At 56.0% G+C, this 25,894-nt stretch overlaps 1 protein-coding gene and 1 long non-coding RNA gene across 5 annotated transcripts in view; both read right to left on the reverse strand.

Annotated features, from left to right (window-relative positions):
* The window catches only part of LOC120619112 (uncharacterized), a 3,868-nt gene extending 3,554 nt beyond the window's left edge, over window positions 1-314 (reverse strand). Inside the window, exon 1 of the long non-coding RNA XR_005657361.1 lies at window positions 110-314. This is a non-coding gene — a long non-coding RNA (uncharacterized LOC120619112). The remainder of the gene's footprint in view (window positions 1-109) is intronic.
* A 454-nt stretch (window positions 315-768) lies between these two features.
* PSEN2 (presenilin 2) lies at window positions 769-25,441 on the reverse strand. Of its 4 annotated transcripts, none has more exons than XM_039883279.1 (12): window positions 25,358-25,438; window positions 24,689-24,750; window positions 15,382-15,542; window positions 13,202-13,416; window positions 12,503-12,644; window positions 10,683-10,750; window positions 9,824-10,044; window positions 9,087-9,185; window positions 6,742-6,825; window positions 6,256-6,354; window positions 2,423-2,541; window positions 769-1,483 (listed from the first exon to the last, which is right to left on the reverse strand). In XM_039883279.1, the coding sequence occupies exons 3-12, from the start codon at window positions 15,520-15,522 to the stop codon at window positions 1,328-1,330; spliced, it is 1,344 nt and encodes a 447-aa protein (XP_039739213.1). In that variant the 5' UTR covers window positions 15,523-15,542; window positions 24,689-24,750; window positions 25,358-25,438; the 3' UTR covers window positions 769-1,327. The 4 variants fall into 4 exon arrangements, with proteins under 4 accessions (XP_039739213.1, XP_039739210.1, XP_039739211.1 ...); XM_039883276.1 differs by having other exon boundaries at window positions 6,256-6,357; XM_039883277.1 differs by lacking the exon at window positions 24,689-24,750 and having other exon boundaries at window positions 6,256-6,357; window positions 25,358-25,441.
* Between the last annotated feature and the right edge of the window lie 453 nt (window positions 25,442-25,894).

Genomic DNA, 25,894 nt, shown 5'->3' on the forward strand with positions numbered 1-25,894 from the left:
CCTCTGCTGTTCTACAAACAGCCCAGGGGAGCAAAAGCTCTTGTCAGATATCAAAATACATAGTTCTCTTATTCTGCTCACGATAAACCGCCAGCTTCACAGGACTCACGTTATTTCCGGAACAAGGAGACACAGCTACCAGTTTGAAGTGTGAGCACAGGACCTGCGTCTCCTCAGCGGTCAGACAGCCAAGCTCCAGGAGGACCAGACCTGCTCTGCGCTGGCTCACCGGGCTTGAGTCCTGTTCCAAGGGATTCTCCTTGCAACCGGTGGATGCTGGAGAGAAGAAAAGGAAAAACCAACCTGTCTACACCCTTCCCCCGCCCCACGCCCGGGGAATGGCCGTAGAAGGAAAGGAGGGCAGTTCTGAAGGGGGGATCCCGGGGGGCCCCCACTGTGCGCTGCTTTCTGTCAAGCACCGAGGACCGACACCTGCTCTATGTTTTGGCAACGGCCTTGCCGTGTTTCTGGCGACGTGCACAGTCGCAGCCAGCACAGGGCTCTGCTCAGCAGCAGCAGCAGCGGCCTGGTGCACCTCCGAGCCGTCAGCCCCCAGGCCTCGCCACTCTCTGTGCACCTTTGCTTAGGGAACTTTCTAGTTAAAGAAATGACTGCAGAGAGGAGACGGGGGCAGGGAGCAGTTAAGCCTCGCTCCTCCGTCACTGGGCAAATCTCCTCTCTGTGCCCAGGGTACACGTTATCCCAGGAGTGGCCGTGAGACGCAGGGAGGGGGCCAACGCTGACAAACAGACCAAATACCAAGCAAGATTCCAACAGGATACGTCTGTTTATTGATATCTATGTTAAGCCACTTCCCAGCAGGAACTGCTGTAACAAGAATAGGACTCGGTTTCTAAAGGTAATAAAATAATGACGTCATAGACAAAGCATTGGGAACATTCTGCAGAGAAAACTGGCTTTTCTTCTCCAGCCAAAGTGACCAGGTACTCAGTGCCATCCCGGGCATGAACTCTGGCTCTTGCCCACACCTTCCTTCATCTTGGCTTTGGAACATTCCAGGCTACGAGGCTGTGACCAGGCGCCCTTGTCCACGCCCCTCCCCACATCACAGACCCTTCCTCAGTTCATCTGGACCAACTTCCAGGCGGTCACGAAGGGGTGAGCCACAGTCTGGTGACAAAAGGACCAGCACCAAAAAGCTAGTCCTGCCTCTTCACGAAGTAAACACGATACTTTTTATTCTCATTTTTTTTTTTTTTTTAGGAAAGAAAAGTCTTAAAAATATATGGCACTAGAGTGTAAGACTATACGACTGCGTCCAGTTACGATTTCCTACAGCTTCCGGCCGCAGCGCCCGCGCGTCCCTTCAGATGTAGAGCTGATGGGAGGCCAGCGTGTCCATGAAGGGGCGCACCAGGTTGTCCGTGGAGAAGTAGAAGATGAGCCCGAACGTGATGGAGATGGGCAAGGCGGGCAGCGCTTTCTTGAACACAGCAAGCAGCAGGAGGGTCAGACACAAGCCCTGCACGGCATGAGGTGAGGACAAGACAAGCGGGGGCGGGAGAGGGGAGCAGTTAGTGATGGTCTGGGCTCCGGGCGCGCAGGAGCTTGTCGAGGACTTGTCAGACAAGAGCCCTCGTCCTCGACAGCTCTGTGCGGGGCCGAGGGCAGGACTTCTCGCCTCCTCTGAAACACCCTGAAGTTAAGGTCGGACTGGAAAGCAGGCGTCCCCACTCCCAGGACAGTGCTGCCTCCACCACGGGACCCCCCTCAGGCTACGGCAGTGACAAGCCCGACCTGATGGCATCAGTGAAACATACTGGGGGCAGATACAAAATCTCGGAAGGACTGAAGCCTCAGTCTCAGCGTGCCACGTGCCACCCCGGGGTTCCTGAGCATGGGCCACTGGGAGCCCCCACCTCTGAGATCCAGTCACCATAGGACGTTTCCCCCGTGACGTGTATCTGGCCACGTTAAGTGAATACGAGGTCCTCCAAATTTCATTGCTGGGGCTCAAAGTGATGAGACCCCCTCCGAAGCCCCAGGAGACCCCATGCTGTCTGGGTGGCTTGGAGGCGACACGCCCAGCCCAGGGCCTGAGTTCAGATCACAGCTTGTCACTCGTGAGTGCTGTGGCCACAGGCAAGGCCCTCAACCTACTTCCTCCTTCTTAAATCTTAGGTGATCGCCCCTGCTTCACACGTATGGTAACACAAGCACACAAAGCTAAGCTCTGCCGCCCCGGCGTGCATGCCAGACCCCCAGGTCCCCCCTCCCCTGGGCTGTCCCTGCGTCTTACCGACCCCCGGAACCTCCTGGAAACCTCGGTCTCACCCTGAGGATCTTGGCGAGCCCACCCAGCCCCCATCACTTCTGCCTTCCCAGGGATGACAGCATCTGAACACTCCCCTGGAACCCTGAGCCCCTACAGAGACCCCCAGGGGCCACACCACCCACTCACGATGAGGATGGCCACGAAGCAGGCCAGCGTGGTATTCCAGTCCCCGCTGCCCGTGGCCGCTGCCTTGCCCACCAGCACGCTGTAGAAGATGAAATCTCCAAGGCCCAGCTTCACGCCCCCTGGGGTGAGGAAGACAGAGAGCAACCACAGTCTTAGACGCCCCAAGAGGCGGCGGCAGAGAAGGCAGACACCAGCCAAACAGCCGGGGACCCGGGGGCAGAATGCTGGGGCCCCCAGGGGGCCGGATGGGGTAGCATCTCTCTCAGCCCACCTCGCCCGGACTCTGGGACAAGGACTGGCTGCCTCAGAAAAACAGCAAGCAGCGGGAAAAGCGAGGGGACTCTTGGACGGGGTGACTTGCAATCGGGCTGTGAAAAGCTGGCATGTTCGATAACTCAGGTAGAACTGGTCCTTGGCACTTAGTCAAGAAAACAGCAAATAAAGTGCATTGTCTGGGGTTGGTGGGAGGCTGTCAACTCAGTGCCTGGTGTGAATTATAAGTATTTTTTAGGAAATTTAATCTCACTACTTGCAAGAACACATGCAACACCTAGAGGACCCCCGGAGACCCTTTCCCCTTGAAAATAAGTGAACGGGTTTGTAATTAGCTTTACCGAAGAGTAAATGAGAGCTCCCACGATGCCTGCATCGAGGAAACTGTCTGCCCCACCCCCTCCCTTCCAGGCTCCAAACGAGAGACGTCCCTCTTCCTGGTCAAGGCAGCATCCGTCCCCATCTGTCCCTTCCTCTGCCAGACCCCTGCTCTGATTTCGGCCTCCCCGCTTTGGCTGGCTGCTTCCTGGGCGGGTACCAGACCCGGGCTAAGCGCCGCCTCCTCACAGCGCGGCTGTCCTGGACGTGTGGTCTCTCGCTACTGCCCCCTACTGATTCCCTGCTCTCTCCCCTCCCTCCTCTCTTCTTTCTCAGTCCATTCTTTTTCAAAAGAACTCTGTGCTCACCTCTTAGTCTCTTCAGAGACCTAGAGGCACCAGGGCCAGGTCCCCTGACCAGTGTGCTCAGGCAAGGCCACCACACAGCCCCAGTGGACACTGTGGCTCTCCCACTGCTTGTCTGTCTCAGCATCTTGTCCTCTGGCTAGTCCCCAGGGTCCTCAACAGGTCTTTCCCTCCATCCCTCACAGTCGTCAACCCCAGGTTCTGAGCCTGCACCTTCCCTGGGTCCCCTTGCTGCATATATGCTAATGACATCAGCTTGAGTCTCAAACCCTGACCTCCCTCCTGAGTGCCACCCCCCTCCAAGTGTCTCCCAGAGTCTCCATCTGGACGTCCTGCGGACCCTCACATCTGCCTGCTCCAACTTCCGCTGCTCGCCCTCCGCACCTCCCCGCTAGCCCCTCGCCAGGACCCGCCCGGGCATCTGTGTGCGGAGGCTCTGCCTGCTCCTAGCCTGCTGCTGAAGTCGGGCCCTGTGGCTCTGCTCATTTCATTTCCCTGCTAACAAACCGTGAACGGTTCCTAATCGCCTCTGGGATAAAACCTGAGCTCCTCCATGAGTAGGGCAACTCTTTAAGGTCTGGCCCTTCCCAGCTGCTCCCAGCCATGCCCCACACTGGGCCACCAAACAGCCCTGGAACTTCCTGAAGCTTCTTTCCTTGCCATCTGCACCATTGCCAATGCTGCTGTATAATAAAGAACAGGACTGGCCTTTGTCCCTGGTTCCTGGTTGGCGGAGGGGGGCACTAAATCCTTGGAATTGCCCAGGGAATAGGAGAGTCTTCGTTATTCAGGAGCCCCTTGGACCACAGCTGAGTTTATGCAAATGAGAGGATGAGGATGGGGCATGCCCCCAGAAAGACCAACCAAGTGATGAACGGGCTGGGACTCTGTGTAAGCCAGACCTCCGGGGAGGGGAGAGGGCCTAGAGATGAAGTTCGGTCCTGCGAGCAGTGATTTAATCACCTGGGGCCTCTGAAACCCCCCCAAAAACTGTGGACACTCAAGTTCAATGAACATATCATGTGTCGGGGTACGGGGAGGATGAGAAAGGGGCCGAGCTCAGGGGGGGCCAGTATGGCAGGCCCTACAAACTCAGAGACCAAAAGTAACCACCTTGGATGGTCTGAACTTAAAAATTTAAGGTCGTGGCAGGTAGTCACGTCCTAGGCCTGTAGCTTCCTTGACCAAGATCAGTTTTTACCGTAAGTGAGCCTGCCTATCATCTTTCTGCATCTAAGGTAACATACCTTTGAAATGTCAGTGATCTCAGACCCCCTCATGGTTACCTTGTCCCCGCACGCTAGTCGGTTTGGCTCAAACTCATAAAAATTCTCTTCTCTTACACTGACAGGGGTGTACCCTGATTCCACAGGGAGAGAGCACAAAGGCTTTGTGTCCAGGACCCTCCCAGACCTCGCCTATGTGTCTCTTCATTTGGCTGGTCCTGATTTGCATCCTTTATAATTAAACTATATTTGTGTAGTGCTTGCCTGAGTTGTGAGTCATCCTAAAGAATTATCAAACCTGAAGGGGTTGTGGGAACCCCAAGATTTATAGCCCGTTGGTCAGATGTGTGAGTGGCCTGGAAACCGCCAGAGCCTGTGGCTGGTGTGTGAAGTGAGGGTGTTCTTAGACTGAGTCCTTGAACCTGTGGGGTCTGTGCTGACTCTGGGTGGTCAGTGCCATCTACCAGCCTGTCTGCTGGGTGACCGCCAAGCCACCCTTCAAGGCCCACCTCCAACTTACCTTCCTGTCCACACTTTATACCTCACTCTCCCCACCTGGGCTGCTCCCATGAGGAACCCCTGGAGGGCAGAGGCTGCCTTAATCCTGCAGCGCCTCCCTGCACCCATGTGCCACCTGATCTGTAACTGTGGGCCGACGCGATGACGACGTGAATCCCCTTGGGGACACAGGCATCCCAGAACATCTCACATGCGCCTTCGAGACTGTTCCACACCAGCTCTTCCTGTCTCCCCAGCCACATGGGTGTCTCCTGGGGAAGCCGCCACCCCACCTCTGCCCCCCGCCCCGTGCTCCACAGCCCGCTGTCAGCCTCGAGGTGGGACAGTGCTGTTAGCGGCTGACCTGCCCCGCCTAGCCTGCCCTCCGAGCCCAGGGCCCACGGCTCGCGTCCCCGACAGCTACGATGGGACATTCTAGAGGCCACTCGAGTGCACGTGTCAGGACGGAATCCTCTACCAGCCACAACTCTGCCCCTCCTGATCGTGTCCTTCCTGCCGCACAACCCCAAATCCCGATGGCTCCCAGGGCTCATGGGACATAGACTAGAATTCCATTTTGATCTCGGAGGCTCCTCAGACCGCTGCCTGCCTCCAGCCCCCTCTGAACTTCTCGGCATCTTGCCTTCGCTTCCTCTAACTCGCCATGTGCCCTCTGCCTCATGGGCTCTGCTCCTACTGTCCCCTCCGCTAGAGGGGTGCACCCTTCCCCCACCTGTGTTACTGCTGTGGCTCAACCTCTGGAGCTCAGCTCAGAAGTTGCTTCCTCGGGTAACTCTCTGACCTCCTAAGACCAGGCCAAGAGCTCATCAGCTTTCCCCATGTCACGTCCTCCTCCACAGTGCTCCCTGGCTCACAGGGTGTGCACAAGCAGGGTCCACATCTGCCGGATGTGGGTCCACCAGAGCCAGGCACCCCCCAGCTGGTGCTCGATGATGCTGTTAAATACATGGTTTAGCCTGGATGCGAAGGTCCCCATGGCCTGCCGACGGGCCCCTCCCTTTGCAGGCTCCCCGCTGACTTGCGCATCGCCATCTCTGATGCGGAAGGGCCTTTTCCCTCATGCCTCCCCCCACCTGGACCCTCCACTCCCACCCCCGGGCCCACGCGGACCATCGGGACACGGGCACCTTACTTTCCTCCTCTTCCTCCAGCTCCTCCCCTGGGTAGCCGGGCAGGGGGGGTTCGAAGACTTCAGGGTACGAGGGCTCCCCAAAACTGTCATAGGAGTCTTCTTCTGGGCATTCGGCAGCAGGAGACAACCATCATCACCATGGGGCGAGCAGAGGCAAAGGGAGAGAGAAGAAAGTCCAGTCAGACTGTTCTCTGAGTGACGGGGCACGAAGCTTGAGCTCAGGGCTTCCGGGCCCTCACCCGCCGGCCCTGACACAGAGAGACAGATTCTCCACTGCATATAACAAGGGAAGGGAAGGAAAGGAAGAGAAATGGGGTTGAGGCAAAGACCAAAGTCCCACCCTCATGCAGTCCCCAAGATGCCAGGAGGGTCAGTGTTCACTTCTGCTCCTCCGGGCCTCGTGACCCCCTGAGAGGTGAGGCCGGGCCGGGCGGAGCTGGGCGCAGGTGCACCCAGCGACGAGACGCTCTCAGCTCCGATACTCACCCATCTCCGGGTTGTAGGGGAGCTGAAGGGCTCCCTGAGACGAGGGGTCCAGCTTGGCCATGCCCACCGTCCACACCATGGCGGCTAGGAAAGGAGGAAACGGTCAAGCCTCAGGCAGGGCGGTGACCACCCTGGGCCTGAGAGGCAGCTGGGCAGAGTCTGCGTCCCAGAAGCCTCAGCCCTGTAGTATCTGCTCGTGCCTCGTGGTCAGGACGCCGCTGGAGGAAGCGTCCCGACTCACCGACCGGGTGTGGGCAGATGATTCTTCCTGTCCTTTTCCGCCTCATCACAAAAATGGCAGCGACAATAATGGGAGTGAAGTGTGGTGAACTAATTGTGTTTCATTGTGATAAAAAACAGGTAACATAAAATGTACTATCTCAACCATTTTTAAGTGTACAGTTTAGTAGTGTTCCGTATATTCACATTGCTGTGAAACGGGTCTCCAGAACCCTGTCCTTTTGCAATGCTGAAACTTTGTGCCCCACTTCCCCCGCACCCCCACTCACCCCCACCCCCCCCTCCGGGCAAGGCCCTGGCGACCACCATTCTACCTCTGTCTCTCTCAGTTTGACTATTCTAGGTACCTCATACAAGTGGAATCACACAATATTTATCTTTTTGTGACTGGCCTAATTCACTCAGCATAATGTCCTCAAGGTTCATCCACGCTGTAGCATGTGTCAGAATTTCCTTTCTCTTTAAGACGGAACGCCATTCCACTGTGTGTCTGTGTGTCATGTGGTACTGTCTGTGTTTCCTCTGTCTCTCCTGAGCTTGCGTCGGTCCCTCCAGCTCTCCAGCTGCATGTCCCGTGGACATCTCAGGCTCATGCGCCCCGATGCTGTTAACGCCCTCCACCTGCCACGCGTCGTCTCCCTGCCCGGAAATGGCCATCTCATCCTTTCTGTTGCTCAGGCCCAAAGCGCTGACATCAGCCTCGACTCTCTCACGACGTGCATCCCAACCATCAGCTAACCTCGCGGATGCTGCATCCAAAATGTCTCTGAAATCCAGCCACCTTTCCCTGCCTCTGCCGCTGCCCCGGGCCCCAGCACGCCCCCTCCCTCCTAGCTTGTCCTCCAGCCTCCGAAACCAGCTCCTGCTTCCACTCTTGTCCTCCGTATACTTTATTCTCTACTCAGAGACCTGCCTGGTCAGTTCGAAATCTTCCAATGGCGTCACATGTCACTCAGGAGTAAAAGCCAAGCCCTCGCCACAGCCTGCGGCGCCCGCCCTGACCTGGACCTCGCCCCTTCCTGTGTCCCTCCTGCCCAGCCTCGGGCGCTCCCTGAGCAGCCAGGCCCACGCCTGTCTCAGGGCCTTTGCACTCGCTGCGGTTCCCTCTGACTGGAATTCTGTCCCCAGATTTTCCTGAGGCAGGGCGGTCTCTGGTCAAATGCCTCTAAATGGCCACCTTATGCAAAACGGCAGCCTCCCCACTTCGCTGAGGTCCACGGGTCTGCTCACCCTGCTTTATACTTCCATAGAGCACGCACGTCCCGACTGACGTATCTATCTGCTCAGTTACTGTCTGTCGCCCATTCTAAACTGTAAGCTCCAGCAGAGCAGAGACGGTGAAGGGACGTCCGGGCGCCGTCTCGGTCCTCCCGCACGCGGTCCCCTCACCCACCGAACACGCCCGGAGCCCGGAGCGCGCCACAGAGCCAACGATTCTCCACTCAATTCTTCATTTGTCAGAGATCAGCCGGCACCCTGCGGCTGTTCCATAAACGGGTTCCCAGGGCACCCTGTGCACAGCTGAGCCCGAGACTCAGGCTCTCTGTGAACAAGCACCGGGGCCAACATCCAGCACAGCGCCCACCACAAAGCGGGATCTGGCGCGCATCTGATGAATGCACGTATAAACCCAAAGCCCTACGTCCCGGCCGAGCCCTGCAGCCTCCCACGCGCCTTCCCTTCAGACCTAACTTCAAGCAGCCATGCAGCTGTGGAGGGCGCTCGGGGAAAGGCAGGCGCGCCCTGCGCCCCGAGAGCCCTGCCCTGAAGGGCCCCTCTCCAAAGTTCTTTTCCGGGAGCGTGGAGGGCTGAGGGGGTACAGTCTGTACCCCCTACATGCCACTGGAGGCTGGATGGAACGAAGCTGTGGGGCCCCCTTCCCGCTCTGCCTTCCCAAGCTTCATCCTGTGAAACATCAAGACACAGCCACTGTCACCTCCAGAAGGTGGAGCCCCTCCGGGGGTCGCCAAGCCGTCTCCTCCCTGTGGTCAGGAAAAGGGTAACCATCTCCTAGGCCATTTGGAGCTGCGGCCAGGAAGCCGCCCCTGGCTGCCACCTCTGGTGCCTTCTGACCCCGGGTCGGAGGCGGCGTGGGGGCCACTCACATGAGTATATCAGCGCAGGGAAGATGGGCTCGTTTCTCTCCTGGGCTGTCTCCACCAGCATTCTCAGCGGCCCCTTGGGGCACAGCACAGCCACGAGGTCTGGGAAAACAAAGACGTCCTTGCAGGGTTCAAAAAGACATTTCTTCCCAAGCGGACCCAGAGGGCGGAGCCAGCCCTCTAATGCCAGCGTGTAGGGGACACACGTGTCCCAGAATCCCAGGGTGAGGCTCTCGGAACATGTTCTGTCACCCTAGTATCCAGCCAACAGGTTTCCGGCCACAGTCACTAGAGTGTCCACTGGCTGGAGGCCAGAGTCGGGTCTGAGAGGGCCCACTGCAGACAGGAAGAGGAAGGACCTGATCTCCCACTTCTCTGGGTCCCAAATTCCTCCCCTCTAAAATGGAAGAAACGGTACGAGTGATGGTCATCGCCCTAACGCTAATTCAACAGCAGCTAACACTCTGCACGCTCGTTATCTGTAGGCATTGTGCCCAGTAACTGAGTGTGAGTGCTCAACAAACATTTGCTATTATTAGTAATCGTGGCCACGGTCAAGAGTCTACGGGACCCCATGTGCTTTACGAGGCCAACCTCTCAGAGGGGAGACCACCCGTGCCCCCCTTGGGGAGGAACGGGACCTTTCAGCACCCGCCACACATGTGCGGCGACAAGGACTTGGGCCTGGACGCTGCCCCGCCGTCCAGCACCAGGCTCACAGCTCCACTGCGCCCACCTACCGTACACAGAGATGGCGCCCAGGATGACCCACGCGGACCACTCCGGGAGGTACTTGATGAACACCAAGGCCATGAGCGCGCTGATCATGATGAGGTAGGCCTGCTGCAGCACCAGGGGGCCCTTCCAGTGGATGCACACCATGCCCACCGCCCCGAAGTTCCAGACGGTCAGGAACAGGGTGGGGTAGTCCATGGCCACGTTGTAGGTCTTGAACACTTCCCTGCAGGACCACAGTCGAGCCCGGCAGGGGCCAGGGGACTCAGCGGACAGGTCAGACCCCAACGCAGTTCAACGGCCCCTGCTCCTCGACCACTAAGCCCCAGCCTGGGTTTTTCCTACCTCTGGCTTCCCTCTCTCCATTTCCACGAGACCTACAACCAACCCCCTGAAGTGCTTCGCGGAACGCTGTGGGGCATAAACCGACACCTCACCCCTGGGTTAGCCACACACCCAGAAGGCCCTCAGCCCGCAGAGAAGGCTCTCCTGACCCCACGGTCTTCGGGTCCCTGGGTCAGGCTGCTATCCCAAATCAAGGGCAGTAGAGATCCCTTTCTCCATAAACTAGGAAGTATCCAGGCCCAGCCCAAAGATTATAACATAAATTCTGAGACGTTCCTACCCTCCTTGGGTTCAGAGAGAGCCTCCTCCATGATGGCTCTGCTTATTTACATTAGGGACCAGATGTGGCCCACCGTGGAGCCCACGCCCTGGGTCAAGAAGGCCTGAGCTCTCGACGCAGTGGCCGGGGAGCGGGGGGAGCCCTACAGGTGCCCTTCCCAGCCAGGTTCTTCATATCCACTCATGTTGCGGGGGGCGGGGTGTCCCCGAGGACCTCACTGCTCACCAGCTGCCACTCACCCGAGGTAGATATAGGTGAAGAGGAACAGCAGCATCAGAGAGGACATGATCAACCAACCATGGATAAACTAGACAAGGAAACAGACAGAATGAGCGCATGTCGTCCCAACGTCCAAATCTCAACTCCCCCAGGTTCCTGCGACGGACGCCCAAGCCTGCAAACCTTTGTGAGGCTCCTTCGTGACCACGTGGGAGGGCACGAGGTGGCCGTTTCACAGATAAGGAGGGCACGGGAATCCAGGGCGGGCCTCGAGGTCGCTCGGCAAGCGTACGAAGGAGATGACACTCCCTCAGTGCTAAGCGCCCGGACGCCACTCGCTCATGAGAGAGGCTACGCTGGGTGTCTCCTACGCGCCTGGCATGTTCTGAGCTCTGGGGATAAAGCTGGCAAAGCTCCCGCCCGCGTGTGCTGCATTCCAGTGCGAGGGCAGTAGGACATAACCATATTAACGGGTGGTGATAAGGGCTCGGAAGGGAAAAATGGCAGAAGAGATTCATTGCGGGGCTCCTGCAGATAGAGTGGTTAGGACAGGCTCCTGCAGGAGCTGCTTCTGAACAGAAAGACATGCTCCTCTTCTCTGGGCCAAACATGGGGGGCGGTCAAGGATGACAGTGGGGCTGAGCCCAAGCCAGTCCCTTAGCCAGCCATCAGTGGTAGAGTGGTGTCACCCCTCTGAGGACATACCCAGCTCAGCCACTAGGGACCTCGGGGGGGACGTGATCTACCAGCAGTGAAGGCAGCGGCCTTGGCTACCTTTGGAATGTGCCGACCCCTTCATCCCAGCCACCCCTGCTGCTGGAGGCCACCGTCACTGCCTGAGTGTCGTGGCACATACAAGTAAACCTTACTGAATGGAAGGCTGAGCTGCCTCCTAATGTTCCCTCAGACTGGTCACCCGACACCTGCTGACCACAGCAGTGCTGCGTCCCACACTCCCCGTGCTCCTAGATGTCTTTCATCTACGCTGCATTCTCTGCTCCAGACAGTCAGCTCCCCACCCAGCTTCCCACGGCCCACCGTCCTCTCCACCCCAATTTAAAACTCCGCTTCACTACCCAGGTAATTATTAATAAGGTTCGGCTTCCGGACGCTTCCTGACAGCCTCTCCCATCCCTCACCCCATGGTCACCTGCGGTGAGATGGCACTCACTTCTCTCTACCTGTTCCATAGATGGTGACAGCCTGACTGCAAAGTGCTACACATGTCTGCATGTGAACGGTTATTAGGTAATGCCCAATTTAACTTCCTTTCAGTCCTCGGGGCCTCAAAACCTTCCTCGGGAGAAAAGCCTGGAACCCGTGTCTAAAAGCTTACAGCATCTCTGGAAACAGACAACGCACGTGTTTTGGGCCAGGTGGGACTCCATGCCTCTGCCAGCCACTGGGGCCACTCCACAGCTACAAGGGGCCACCCAACCGTCCCCCAGCACTAGAAGAGCCCAGCACAGCATCTGTACATCCCCGGCCAAAAGGGAAATGGGAAAATAAAAATAAACCTGGAGGGGAAGTATGGGGTAAAAGGAGCTTAAAATAGAACCTCTCACTTCTTCGGAAGGAGAAGCAAAATAAAATTAACTTTGAATCTGAGAAGCGACACTTTGAACACAGCAATGAGGAACCTGAGTGGGATTATGTGTCAGTTTAAAAGACAAAAGCATTGGGTAATCTGTGGCAGGAGACAGGAGTGAAATCGACCAAGTAATAAAAAAAATCAAGTCCATTTTGCAGAAAAAAGGAACTCTGATTTTTTTTAAAGCCAATGGTCGCTGCACGAGAGGCGCCGGGGGGCGGGCGGGCCGGGGGCGGGGCCGGAGCTCACCTTGTAGCAGCGGTACTTGTAGAGCACGACCAGGAAGATGGTCATGACCACGATGACGCTGATCATGATGAGCGTGTTGAGCACAGAGTTGAGGAGGCGCTGGCCCACCGAGGGCGTGTCCTCGGTGAATGGCGTGTAGATGCTGAGGGGGAAGGCGAGGTGTCCACTTCCTGCCTGCCGTGCGCCCCCACCCTGACAGATCGCTGGTGGAGGTGCCCTGGCCACAGCTGCCTGGGCGAGTGCGGCCATGCCCTGCCCTCCCACCTGTCTCCTGGGCCTGACCTCAGCCTGTGGCTGAGCCCGGTGCAGCAGCAGGCAAGGGGGAGCGACCTGATCATAGTCACACAGTGACAGGTGGCACAGCTGTGCCAGAGACCCGGTGCTTGGAACGCAGAGCTCAGTGCTGTCTGGCAAGAGCACGCCTTCTGCAGTAACACCAGCGTTCCGGAGGCAGCACACGGCAGGCTTTGTTCTAGGAGCTTTATACAGATCAGCTCACTTAATTCTCCCAGTAACGTCATCAAACCCATTACACAGAGGAGGAAGCAGAGGTGGGGAGGTTAGGAACAGGCCGAGGCAGTGGACGGACCAGGGTGTAGACGCTTCAACCCTGCTCCCACTGCTGCTGGCGCAGTGGCCTGTGCAGGCCGCGGCCCCCGACCCAGCCCCGCTCCCCACCCTGCCCAGCCCCCAACTCACAGCTGTCCATTCTTCTCCGTGTAGAAGCGTACGGACTTGATGGTAGCCACCACCACGACCATGCACAGCGTGACAGGCACAAACAGCATGATCACGTGCTTCGCCCCATACTTGAGTGTCAGTTCCTCCTCCAGGCCCGGTGGTCGCCCGGGGACCCCACTGCAGACGTAGCGGTCAGCGTCCTCCTCGTGGTCCTCCTCGCTGTCCTGGCTTCTCTGTGGGAAACCACACTGTGAGGGCCACAGAATGTTCCCCCGCCTCAGGGTGGCCTACCAACGTGTGGAACAGGAACCGAGAAGTCTGAATGTCGCCTGACAGAGGTGAGAACCAGTCTGTGGGCTGTAGTGCAGATGTGGGCGTGCTGAAAATTCTGGGACACTTGAAAAGTTTGAGAGGACAACCAGAGATGCAGAGTTGGCACCAACCACCATGGATGCTGCACGGGAGGCCGCGGCAGCCAGCAAAGAGGGTGTCTGAAGGCCCACGACTGAATGGCTAACGGATTTGGAGCACATCTGAATAGCTCTCTCCTCCCTCAGCACAAGGGCTCAGGACACCACTCAGCTCTGCTCCCACGCCATACTGATTCGGGAGGAGACAGGCCAGGTGACAGGGAGAAACCAGACAGTAAAGACTTTGGGGTGACAAATAACAAACCAGAACGGTCAACACACTCAGAGACTCTCTTTGGTTGTAAATAAGATGCTGGGAATTTGTAGAGGAAGAAATTACTTTGAAATTTTTGCCCCCCTCCCAAATCAAGCATGTAAAATTTGCCCCTCCGAACCAGAGAGGCTAACTGGGCATCAAGCATCTGGGAGGATCCAGGCTACGGGAAGTCGGGAGTGAGCAGCGAAGGAGGGGGCCGGACGCCCCCAGGTGCTGCCACAGACGGATCTGCAAGGCTTTCTGCTTTGAACTGTGGCACTTCGGGGTCATTAGCTGCTAATTACATTAACAGCCAAAGACAAAGTCAAATGCAACCCAAATCAAAAATGGCCGTTGCTTTGGTATCACGGCTTTGCAGAGAACGCCCATCTGGATGCTCAGCTGAGAAGGCGAAGAAACTGTTAATGAGCAGGAATTGAAACAACTAAAATGCACGAACGCTCCAGGAGACTAAAGATGAAGAAACGAGCACGAAAAGTCTACCAGGCGGCTGCACGGTGGCCCTGAACTGGTGAAGTCCTGCTCGGAGCAGAGAAAGACAAGAAATGAGCTCAAATTCCAGCGAGGGGGGTTACGGCTGGCTGGAAGGAAAAAAAATCCACATGGACAGGTTTTTAAATACTATCATGGGCAAAAGGAAGACTAGGATATAGGCAAATTTGGAAACTGTTTTGCCCTGATGGGGAGGGAGGTTGCGGGGCCAGGTGGCTTTCCCAAGGACACCCCCAATTCATAGTGTCATAATCTCCTGCCCTGAGCACTGCAGAGTTAAGATCACGCTGCGGTTCACCCCTCCTGCTATGGACTGAATGTCTGTGTCCCCCCAAGCTCACAGGTTGAAACCTAACCCCCACCGTGATGGTATTAGGAGGTGGGACCTTTGGGAGGTGATTAGGTCATGAGGGTGGAGCCCTCGTGAATGGGGTGAGCACCCTTATAAAAGGGCCATGCTCCTTCTGCCACGTGAGGACACAGAGGAGACGGCTGTCTCTGCACCAGGAAGCAGGCCCTCACCAGACACCGTATCTCCTGGCAACTGGATCGTGGACTTCCTGCTTCTGGAACAATGAGAAATAAACTCCTGTTGCTTACACGTCGCCCAGTCTATTTCTGTTACAGCAGCCAGAATGGACTAAGTCACACCCTCAGCTCAAAAGTCAAACGTGAACCAGGCATGCTCGCCTCTCTGCCACCTGCCATAAAGGTGCCCTCCGGGTTTCCTGCTCCCGTCCCTGAGCCTGTGCTACCTGTCCCAGCACCTGAACTCACTCTCATTCCTGCTCTGGGACGGGGCAGGGGCTGGGTGGAGAACCAGTCGGCCCACTGCACAGCTAACCTGTAACCGTCCTGCATGTGCAGAGTCTGCTATGAAGACGAAGAACCCGCCGTCCACCCCTCTGGCCAATCCCCACTTCACTCCCCCCGCATCAGGGAATGTCTGCTTTCCATCCATTAGGTATGGGAACCCCAGAGGCCTGTTTCGAGGCCTCAGCCCGCTGGCGGGGACCTACCCGCTGGGCGGCAGCGCCCCTGTCCTCCGGGGCCGGCCTGCCTTCCGGGCGGGCGCGTGGCGTGGGGCTCTCGGCTGACATCAGGGAGGTCCGCTCGCCGCACACTTCCTCCTCACTGTCGGAGGCCATGAACGTGAACATGGCCCTGCCGCTGGGAGCACCTGCAAGAAGGAGCACAGGGGACCTCGTTCCTCCTCCCTGCGAGGCGAAGGCGGCAGGGGGCTGAAGGAACGGCAGCTTTAAGCCCCCGACACAAGTCCTAGACACAACGACCCCCCAGGAAGCCGTGTCAAATGACTGCTGTAAAACAACAGTCCTAAAGAGCCACCACCGAGGCTGTAGAGGCCCTGACGGCAACTGGCCTCAGGCGATCCATGCCACAGGCAAACCGCCCAACTAGAAAAGTCAGGGCCGCTCCAAACTGTCAGCACGCTCATTCATTCCATCGACAAACATCGACTGAGCACCCATAGTGCGCCGACAACCGGGCTGGGCTCTGGGGATATGAAGGTGAGTAAAAAATAGTTTTGTCCTTAAAAAAAGAAACAAAAAACCATCCAGTGTGATGAACGGTACAACTCAGGTGTTCACCAAGCAGTACAGAAGCACAAAGAAGGGACTGAATTCTAGAGATCAGGAATGTTTTCTAGAGAAAATAACACCGTCTGATGGAGACAGATTGTTCCAGGTGAGAGGGCAGGGCAGAGGGCACGAAGAATGTCCACCGGGGCCTGGCGCTGGGGGGCGGGGCTGTGCAGGTGTGACGGCGTCCCCGTGCCTCGTGATGATGGCATAGGGCGTCCCCCAAGGAGCGTGACAGACAGATCTGTTTACAAATACCGGTCTGCACTGACTGAAAGAGGAGTAAAAAGAAGGGACAGTGCGGGGGAGGCAGGAGGAGAACGTCTCGGGAAGGCTGGATTTCATCCCGGAAGCTGTGTCTGTGGGTGAAAAAGGAGAAGCTTCTAGGAGGCGGCTGAGGGTCTGGGGTGCAAGGGAGGGAGATGAGAGTCGAGTTTAGAAATGGCCGCCAAAGCCACAGAAGCCATGGGACCACATGTGGCAAGTGTGTGCGTGTGTGTGTGTGTGCGCGTGTGTGTGTGTGTGCACACGCATGTGTGTGTGGTGGGAAAGTATAACGGCGGCTGAGGTTGAAGGGACCACACAGGTGGGGGGCCTGTCCCCAAGGCTACCGTGCCGTCCTGAGTGGTGTCTGCACACAGCAGCACCCTGCAGAAGCTGCCCACGGGGGCAGCGAGGAGCTTCGGACAACCCCTGCCGGATCTGACTGTCCCCGTCAACATCCTGGGCAGGACAACTTCTGCCATCACTGCTCCCTAGAAACTGTCAGGCCAAGCTTCATGCTCCTAGGGGCAGATGGCCAGGTCTGCCCTCTGCTGAAAGTCCGTCTCCAAACTGGTCACCCCCGGGCTGCAGGTATTTATGATTTTCAAATGAAGCCAGCGGGTGTCTTCCACCCAGTCGGCCTCTGTTCACCACAGCAGGGTCCTTGGCTGCCACTCTTTCTGAAGACAGCGGGGCCTGGATTATTCCTGATGGACTTCGACTCCATCCCCCAGCCACAGGCACACGACAGAGCCTGTGTCTGGTCCACCTCACTGCCTCGGGCCCATGACAGAGGGCTCCCTGTCCAGCTCACGGGGATCTCAAAATGAATAAGCTCCCCTGGGTTTAGGATGGATGAGAAGCATGGGAGCAACAGCAGCAGGAAGCGAGGTGAGGGGCCTGCCGGGAGGGGGTGCTGAGGACACTGCGCTCAGATTAGAGGTCTCAGGGCTCAAGGAGTGAGAGGGACACGAACGGTAAGGAACTGCCCGCGAGACTGCAAAGAGCCGGGGCATCTGGAAGTCTCGTAACAAATGTGCGGGAGGGGGCGCCTAACGAGGCGACTCTGACCGGACAAGGCGAGATGATGTGTCTGAAGTGGGGAAACCCGGGAGGCAGTCACGGGAGATGCAAGAGGAGAGGTGGGGTGGGCCCTGGGCAGGCGCATGGGTGCCTGACCGGGGAGCGAGAGCTGGACCCAGCAGAGGGAACCAGCGAAGGTGTCTGAACAGAAGAAGGTTGCGAACAGGGCGAACTTTACGACAGCCCAGCAGCATTTTCCAGGCGGGGTGTGGGCCGCCCCCTCTCCTCTGGGATCCCCCTAAGACTGGGCTCGGGCCAGGGCCACAGGCACGCCAGACCCTGGAACCAGCAAGGTCTAACCAGCAGAGTCAAGCCCAATTTGGGGGCCACAGCTTTGCATCCCCAACAAACTGAGACCTTGAGAAGTTTTGAGCTTGAGTGCCTTCATCTGTGACAGGGAAAGAAACCAGCCAGGGGAGATCCGGGAGAACCTGAAAGTCCTCCTTGTGAGGCTGGGTCCCCTACATAAATCCTAAATCAACACCCGCTGGGACCCGCAGTTCCGCTCATTACTCACTCTGGCACTCGTGAATTCCTTCTCAACTCCAAGTGGGACATCCAAAACAAACACACGGCTGAATTTTCTCAAAATCGGGTATGCCTAAATGGCAGTCCCTCTGGAGCAGAGCCTTGGATGGGTTGTGGAACTACGGGGGGCTCTTCTAATACTGTTTTCCAGCTGTCGGTTTGGCTTAGGTGTGAATTTATAACGTAGTTACAGTCTTCCAGGCCTGTGCTCTACCTTCGCGGTGCCTGGAGGAGCTGGTCACGAGTCCCTGGATCTGCAGCCCCCGAGGGCAGAGGTAAGGGCACCCTTCGGAGCCACAACGGCTGCAGCATTTGGCTGCCTCTTCTTCTAGACTCTCAAATAGCAAAGCATGGTGGACATGGACAAACAGGGAGCAGAGATGCTTCTTAAAAGGAGAAGGCGAGCTACAGGAGGGTGGGGCCGGAAAAGCAGGGGGCCCAGGATTAAGTAGGGGTGAGCCCTTCCAACTTCCATTTCCTCGGCCAGTCTCCAAAAGCTAACAAGACGTTTCTTTGGGAAGCATTTCTGTCTGCCCACCCCCAAGTTCCCCTGAGCGCGCCTGGGGAGAGTGAGCTTAAAGGGGGACTGTGTCCCTTCCACGTGGAACCGCACCGGACAGAGGGAGAAAACGTCAGCAAACCACAGAACGTGCCTTTCATCCACCAGATGTAACTCACAGAAGGCCTCCTCACCAGAAAACAAACAATCCCTGAGCAGATTCCTTCCCTCATTGCAGTTTTAAAAATTCCTCTAAAGTCTTCCCCGAAGCTGAGCCCCAGGCCCCCAGAAAAGCAGGGCACAGCAAAGGGGCAACAGGGAGGAGCCGGTCTTGGCTGTCCAGGCAAGGGCACTATCAAACCCCACCCTCCGGTGCCTCTTAGAGCTCCTGGCACCTGAGGGCGGGACTCAGGACTTAGGAGAGGCCGGATACCTTAAGATGCTATTTCTCAAAGGAGTCCAGGCCGCCTGAGGGGGTGGTGGTGAATGCCACCTGTGGAGCCCTCGCTGTGCACTGAACACAACCCTAGGAGCCAGGAGCTGCCATGCTTCTCCACCTGACAGGTGAGGACACAGGTTTAAAAGGTGATAGGTTCAAAGTGACCCTCAGACCTCGGGGTCAGGTTCTGTGCACCCGAACATGATGCTAGGCTGCTTGCTTAAGATGCAGATGCCCAGGGATGTACATTCTGAGATAGTCCCCGGATGAGTCTCAGGCTGCTGTCAGGCCTTCCCCAAGGCTGCCCAGACCAGGGAGTCAGATGCCCAGCCAGGGCCCCCAGCTCCGCTCTGCAGTGTCCAGTTACGGTCTACCTTCCTGCTGCCTGGGCGTCGCGCCTCACCCACCACCCACCCCCAGCACCCCGTCTGCCCCACACTGCTTGCTCCCTGAATGGGGGAGGGAAAGAAGGAACAGTCCTTTCTCTGGAACACTCCGGATCTGCTCAGAGAGCAACTGGGGAGGCAGAGGGACAGATCCTTCAGACTAGGAAAGTCGGAAGGGGAAGACGGTTCTCAGGCTTGGAGAAGCCCCCAAGTCCACACCGAGGAGGAGGGTGGAGAAAAACTGGGGCTCAAACACCCCTGGCACAGACCAGACCTGCCTCTCTGAAGGCAGGAAAACCCAGAAGCTTTAAAACATTCATGCCTTTTGATCCTGAAATGCTACTTCTCAGAATTTGTCCTAAGAAAATAATAAAAAACTTACATAAAAACATATTCCTTGTAGTTATTTATAATTGTAAAAAAAAAAAAAAAGGTAAAAATGACTGAACTGCCTGACTCTGTCCTATGACAAACACCTACCGGGGTTTATTATATGACCACCAAAAAATCTGATTTCAAAAAATACTTAACGTGAAAACAATACAAGTCTGTTAAATTAAATGTAAAACTTGGCACACATAATCACCTGAATTTTCTTAGAAAATTTACGTATATCAAGAACTGGCAGGAAATACAAAACATTAAAGTAGGTTATCTTTAAATGGTGAGATTCTGGGTGATTTTTACTTTATATATTTCTGCATGTCTCAAAGCTTCTATAATAAACATGGATTGCATGTGCAGTTTTTTTCAAAGCTATTAATTCTTTTAAAGGGAAAAAATGATTATCAACGTTCAGACAGATTTTCTTCCACTCCTCTCTCTCCCGCATCCCCTCCCACTGGACCGGGGGACCAGATGGACCCGTGAAGCCACCTCACTTCTTCTCCAGCCCCTCGTATTACCTGGCTCCTGAAGGAGGACAGAGCAGCTGGGCTGTGTCTCTTCGGACAGTGCTCTGAAATCCTTGGAGGGAAAAATCACCACCCGAATCTGTGCAGATAAACAACCTCCTTGCTAGATGTTTGTCCACATCAGAGCAGCAGTGACGTCACAAACTCCCGAGGGAGGCTGACTCACGGGCAGGTGGGGGCGGGGAAAGGTTGCTCCTACCGCTGATGTCAAATCCTGTCACCACGTAGCAACCAGAGCTCCATTCTCTGAGGGAGCCGCAGGAAGATGCGGAGGGGCTGACGGGGACAGGGGGTGTCCAGTGTACGAGATGACGTTGTTCTGGAAACCTGCCCCAGAACAAAGCGCGGTGGCTGACAGCTGCCTTGGACAAGGATGCAAAATCGAACATCCGAAGAAGGCAGTGCTCACTCCCAGTAATCAGTGGAATGGGACCAAAACGCTGAAGTAGCCAAACCAAGGGACTCTGACCCAGAGAATCTGCTGGCGCCAGCAGTTCCTGCCATCATTATGGAAACCCGGTGACCCAGTTTCCTCGACCTTCTTCTCATTTCAGAGAAATATAAAGCTTTTGACCTTAAAATGCGAGGCCAATGAGATTTTAAAATGAACACTAATGCCTCCTGGAAAAAGATGGAAATTGCTTCTCCAAAAGCAAATCGGGAGTTAACGCACTTACCACAAACACTTAGGGCTGCAGAGAAAGGTCTGATACTCGATACTTTGCTTTTTTTGTTTTTGTTTGCAGCGAGCCTCACTCAACACTCCTCCCTCACTCTCACAGGGTGGCGTTAGTTTTAAATAGGCCACTTTCTACGGTCACAGGGCTGCGCTCCCACGGCTCCGGGAATTTCCCAGTATCTGTACGAGGGAAGTGTCTGCTGAGATGAGGAAACTCCCTCAGAAATTCTACAGCTCCCGGGTCTGCCTGTCGCCCCAGCCCCAGACACCTGACCGTGTATTTGACCCTGGCTGACCTTCATGCTCCTGTCCATGTACCTGAGCCCACACCATGATGCATATCGGTTGCTAGATAGTTCTCCCCAACTCAGGGAGGTGGCCTCGGCCAGCACGGGGACCCTGAAGAACTGTTCCAGCCCCTGCCTGCCCCCGCCGGAGCAGAACCCTAGGGCACCCCGATGGGGCCTCCTAAACCTGACCAGGCTCTAGAACTACCCCATCTGCTCTTTCCTCCTCAGAGCATCCAGGACCCAGGTAGATTTCCTGGAGGACCCTGAAGAAGGGACGATGTGGGGATGTGTCAGAGGGAAGCTGTGAAGGCAGTCACACAGGCCACGCCCCTAACACGTCACCTTAGAATAGGGCCCAGAAAAACATTTTCTTTTTCAGTGAGAAGCAACAAGCTAGTGGTCAAACGCTGAGGCTTTGGAGATGGACACGGTTCCAATCGCCCTGGCCTCATGGCCTCAGACAATTTATTTAACTTCACATGGGCCATTTCCTCTTCTGGAAAAAGCAGAACAGGCGAACCTTGCAAAAGGACTGTAAAATCCAGAGTCAATATGCAAAGTGCCGACCATAGCAGTTGTTCAATAAACAGTAGCTATCGTTCAGATGAAAGAGCGACAGGGGTAACGGAAGCTTGCTGATGTCCCTCCTGCAAAGTCAGGGTCTGCTACACCACCAGACACATGAGGGCATCAGGTCACACCTCACTCAGGCCCTCAGGCGACAGCCCGTGTCCACCCAGCCCAAGCCGCTCTGGCTGCGTGAACAAAGGGCACGTCCATAGGACCGAAGTCAGAGTTGGCAAGGACCCTAAAGCCCACCTAGTCAGCGCCCTATTTTATAGTTAAGGAAACTGAGCCCCAGAAAGATAAAAGGAATCAATCAGTTAAAAGCTCAAGACCAGAAGCCACAGTTATAATGCAGGTGTCCAACCTGCCAACCGAGGGGGCTCTTCCTGCCCAAAGAACCTGTGAGGGTCACATACCCTGGTGGCCCGGGGCCATCGTCACGCAGGCAGCACACACATGGGCTCTCTGGGCACACATCCACACTTTCAAGGCACGTGCCTTTTCCATGGGCAGGTATGTTGCTTTTCTTTAATACACGGCTTCTCCAAAACACAGATGAGAAGTCAGTGGATTACGAACACTCACCGGATCACTGGCCACCTTAAAAACTCAGTAGCCTCTCTCCTGTTCCCAGCCCACAACTCCAGCCTGGGGGCTTTCTCTGCTCTCTCTCTGCTATTAGTGTCCCACATGGGGGCAGAGGGGGTGGTGGCTCCAACATAAGCATGGCACAGGGATGGGGAGTGGCCACGTGCGGGAGTCAAGCACTGCTTCTCTGTGGCACTGGAGAGATAATGGTCTACACTCCAATCGAGCCTGGTTTTCCGAGGATACTCAATGAAGGGAAAATTTTGAAGGCATAATAGTAATGGAAAAGACAGGACACGAAACTTCATCTCGTTTCCTACCTCTAATATTTTAACAGATTTTTGCATATATGGATGTCCACGAAGTGCTTAAGAAAATGTATGTTAACACTGGTCATCGCTGGGCTGAGGGCTAATGGACAACTTTTAAAAACTATTGCCCGAATGTTCTAGAATGAACATGTATTACTTTTATTTTTAAAAAGTCAGAAAGTTGTCGGTTCAGGTTCAGCAGAAAGGTGAGCACCCTTTCGATTTTTCCTCCCGTCCTCCAGAAGACCGCATTTTGGCAGACTACCGAGCGACTCATTCTCCCAGGCAATGAAGAGGCTGGACAAACTTGATCTCCCTCCCTGACAGCTGGCCTTTCCTGAGGACTGATTTGAAATTACTCTTTCTTCAGATGTTGACAAGGCACCCTCACCACTTCCAGGTGTGGAGGCCGACACTGATGACGTACAGCCTAAAGCTCACATTGCCAGCTCAAGGTGCAGAGAACCTCCAGGCCCTGGCCGGTGGCAGCCCGGAGGACATGCCAGCCTCGGAGCCCTAACATTCCTTCCCCCAGGCCCTCCCCCAGCTGCTGGAGTCAGGGAACAGGTGGGAACACTTGCAGAACATTTGTCGTCTTGACGGCCCGAGCTCACACAGTGTCCTAAAGTCAAAGCAACAGCTGAAAAACAGCCAAAGATGTCTTCAGTAAGAACGCGATCGTGCCGCACACGGCTCTGGTTTCTTTAAAAAAGAAAAAAAGAAAGAAAAGAAAAAAATATGCACGGGTGTATGTGTGTATTTTTAATTTGTTTGGCTTTGTCAGGTAGTCAGGAGACCACGCAGACTTTTCCTGGGAAGTATGGCAGGGACGTGGGTAGGGGGTGAATATGCGAAACCTCCTGCACAAAGACTCAAAAGATTAAGAAGATGCAGCCGGGTGGGATCGAATCCTGGCCCTCGGTCACCAAAGCCACACAGCAGTACAAGCTGCTTAACTCTCTGAACCTCGGCTCCCCCTTTGCAGAAGGGTAGAAATCGCGGCTCCTGTCGTGGGATAGAAGCTCTTAAAAAAACTGTGATAACCACTGTATAAAACGGTTTCTTATTACACATGACAAACTTATAAAGTAAGGTACGTTATGTCACTATAACATGCCACGATACTTCATCAATATATCATCAATATGACATAACATGCTATATCATCAATAATTTAGAGGCCAAGGTAGGTAGGAAACTCTTATTTGGCAAACCCTGTGTATGCAGTGGGGCTGTGAGCAGCCATCGGGGAGCTGAAGAGGGTGGTGACAGGCATGACAACCTGCATTGGGCCTCCACGCTCATCTGAGTGGCTCTTCTTTGTCCTCTTCTTTTTCGAATAGATAGGAACAGGGCATTCATCTCTGATACATGCACCAAGTAAGACTCGACTTGCTGCACAGGTAACTTCAACATCAAACGATACAGAACTTTCCCTGAAAACCTTAAACAGCAACCATCCCACTCTGTAGCAACATTTCTCCAAGGCCCCTACTTCCAGCCCTTGCCCTAAATGCCCCCTCATGCACGCAAGGCATGGACAGCCTGCCCCCCTGAGGGGTGGCTGATGCTGCAGCTCTGAGCTGGAGCCAGGATCCCTGGCCCCTTCACCAGCTGGGCCCCAAAAACACAGCTGCTGACACATTTCCCCATTCCCACACAGCCACATTCACACAGAAGAGAACCTGAGGCTCGCACACCTGAACCAGCTTATCCAGAGCCTTTAATTACTGCTAATGGCCTTGGCTGAAGGCCTTGGAGGCTCAGGTGTCTACAGAATGAACTATGCAGACATCTGGGGCATCTATATGAAAGCCGGGGTCTGTCCTGATCGAGTTACTCTCAGCATAGGCTGTCAATTCTGAGTTAAGCTGGCTCTGCAAATGTTCTAGATTGGATACCTCTCAGGTTTTTCATCTGTAAATGGGATGCAGTTGGTCCACCAATCAACACTTCATATCTCAAAGTGATTCATTAAGTCAACAGACAGGAGCATTTCACCCAACTGCCAAAGGGCTGAGGTCTGGTCCCAGGGCTGGATAGCAGAACCAGAGGTCAAGACAATGGGTTCTAAGCCTGACGTTGCTACATCCTACCTGGGCGACCTTGGACAATGTCACTTTAGCTCTGTGAGCTAAATTTCTTCATAGACAAAATTTGAGCTGGGGACTACCTACTGTTTCACGTTCCTTCCGCTTCCAAAGCCTGATCCCGGGTGACTCTCCACAACTGTAAATGCCTGATAAAACAGCCCAACAACCGCTGATCACGAAATCTCCCCTGCTCCAGGCCTTGACCTATGGCTCAGTTCTTCGCCCACGTCTCCCCTCCTGCCCCAGCAAAGCTGTGCCCAGGGCCCGGTGCCACAGGCCGACCGGTCTGGGCGCCAAGATCCCGGCCAGGAGAGGAAAACAAACGTCCCTGTCCACAAACGTCCCTCAATCACCACGTGCCCTGCTCCTTTAAATGCCTTGGCCCTTTAACAGCTCGCACCGCGCCCACCGCCGACTGGCGCTGGGGCAGCTAGGACACAGCCCGGCTGAAGGCCGGAGGCCTGGGGGCTGCGCCCGCGCTCCCTCCACGCCCTCGAGCTCCGGGCCGGCCCCCCTCGAGGTCGTCCCGCGTCCTCCCGTCTCCCGCCCCCGCGCCGGCCGCACAGGCCGGGACCGCGGCGCGCGCAGGGACCGCGGCCCCAGAACTGGCGAAGGGGCCGCGAGCGGCTGCGGCGAGGGGCGCGCGGAGGGCAGGACCCGGCCCACGGGTCGCGGCTCCACCCCGGGCCCTGCGTGTAGCAGGTGACTGGCCCCGGGCCGCGCGTGCCCAGCCCCGCCTGCCCGCCAGCTCACCTGCTCAGCCCGGGCGCTCTGGCACTGTTGACGCGGGTGGCCCGGCGCCCGGCGGGACCGGCGCTGGCGCAGACCCCGCCCCGGCCCCGCCCCTGGCGCAGACCCCGCCCCGTCGGCGACACAACGTTCCGGCGCCCTGGTGGCGCGGCAGCCGGAGCCCTAGCGCGCAGGAGGAGGTAGGGGCCTGGCCTGGCGCATATCACGTCCCCGGGGAGGTCAGCACTAGGGACAGGGCCCTGATATTAACCTGACGGTGGCCTGGCGGCACCATGGGGCGGTAGCGCATTTGCTTGGTGACAGGTCTCATTTCTCGTCGTTTTAGATCCCTTTGCATCTCCCTCACCACCCACGCACCCTCAAGGAAGGGTTTACTCACATTATGGGAGCAGTAGTGGCCTGGTGTGAGCTAGCATCACGAGAATTTTCCTTGTCTGTTTTCTAGAGCTTCAGAACCACAGGGAACTCTGGATAAAATTGAGCAGGATGAACTTGCTACCGAAGACCAGAGAATTGGCCTAAAGAGTTGTGATTCCAGGA

This window comes from Pteropus medius, unplaced genomic scaffold (assembly GCF_902729225.1).
Source record: "Pteropus medius unplaced genomic scaffold, Ma_sr-lr_union100, whole genome shotgun sequence".
Lineage (NCBI taxonomy): Eukaryota > Metazoa > Chordata > Mammalia > Chiroptera > Pteropodidae > Pteropus > Pteropus medius.

Coding starts and splice junctions, on each gene's coding strand:
- PSEN2 (XM_039883277.1), bottom strand. CDS start 15,522: ATGTTCACGTTCATGGCCTCCGACAGTGAGGAGGAAGTGTGCGGCGAG. Junction 13,417..15,381: donor GGGGCGCTGCCGCCCAGCGG/GTAGGTCCCCGC, acceptor GGTTTCCCACAG/AGAAGCCAGGACAGCGAGGA. Junction 9,186..9,823: donor GGGCGCCATCTCTGTGTACG/GTAGGTGGGCGC, acceptor TTGTTTTCCCAG/ACCTCGTGGCTGTGCTGTGC.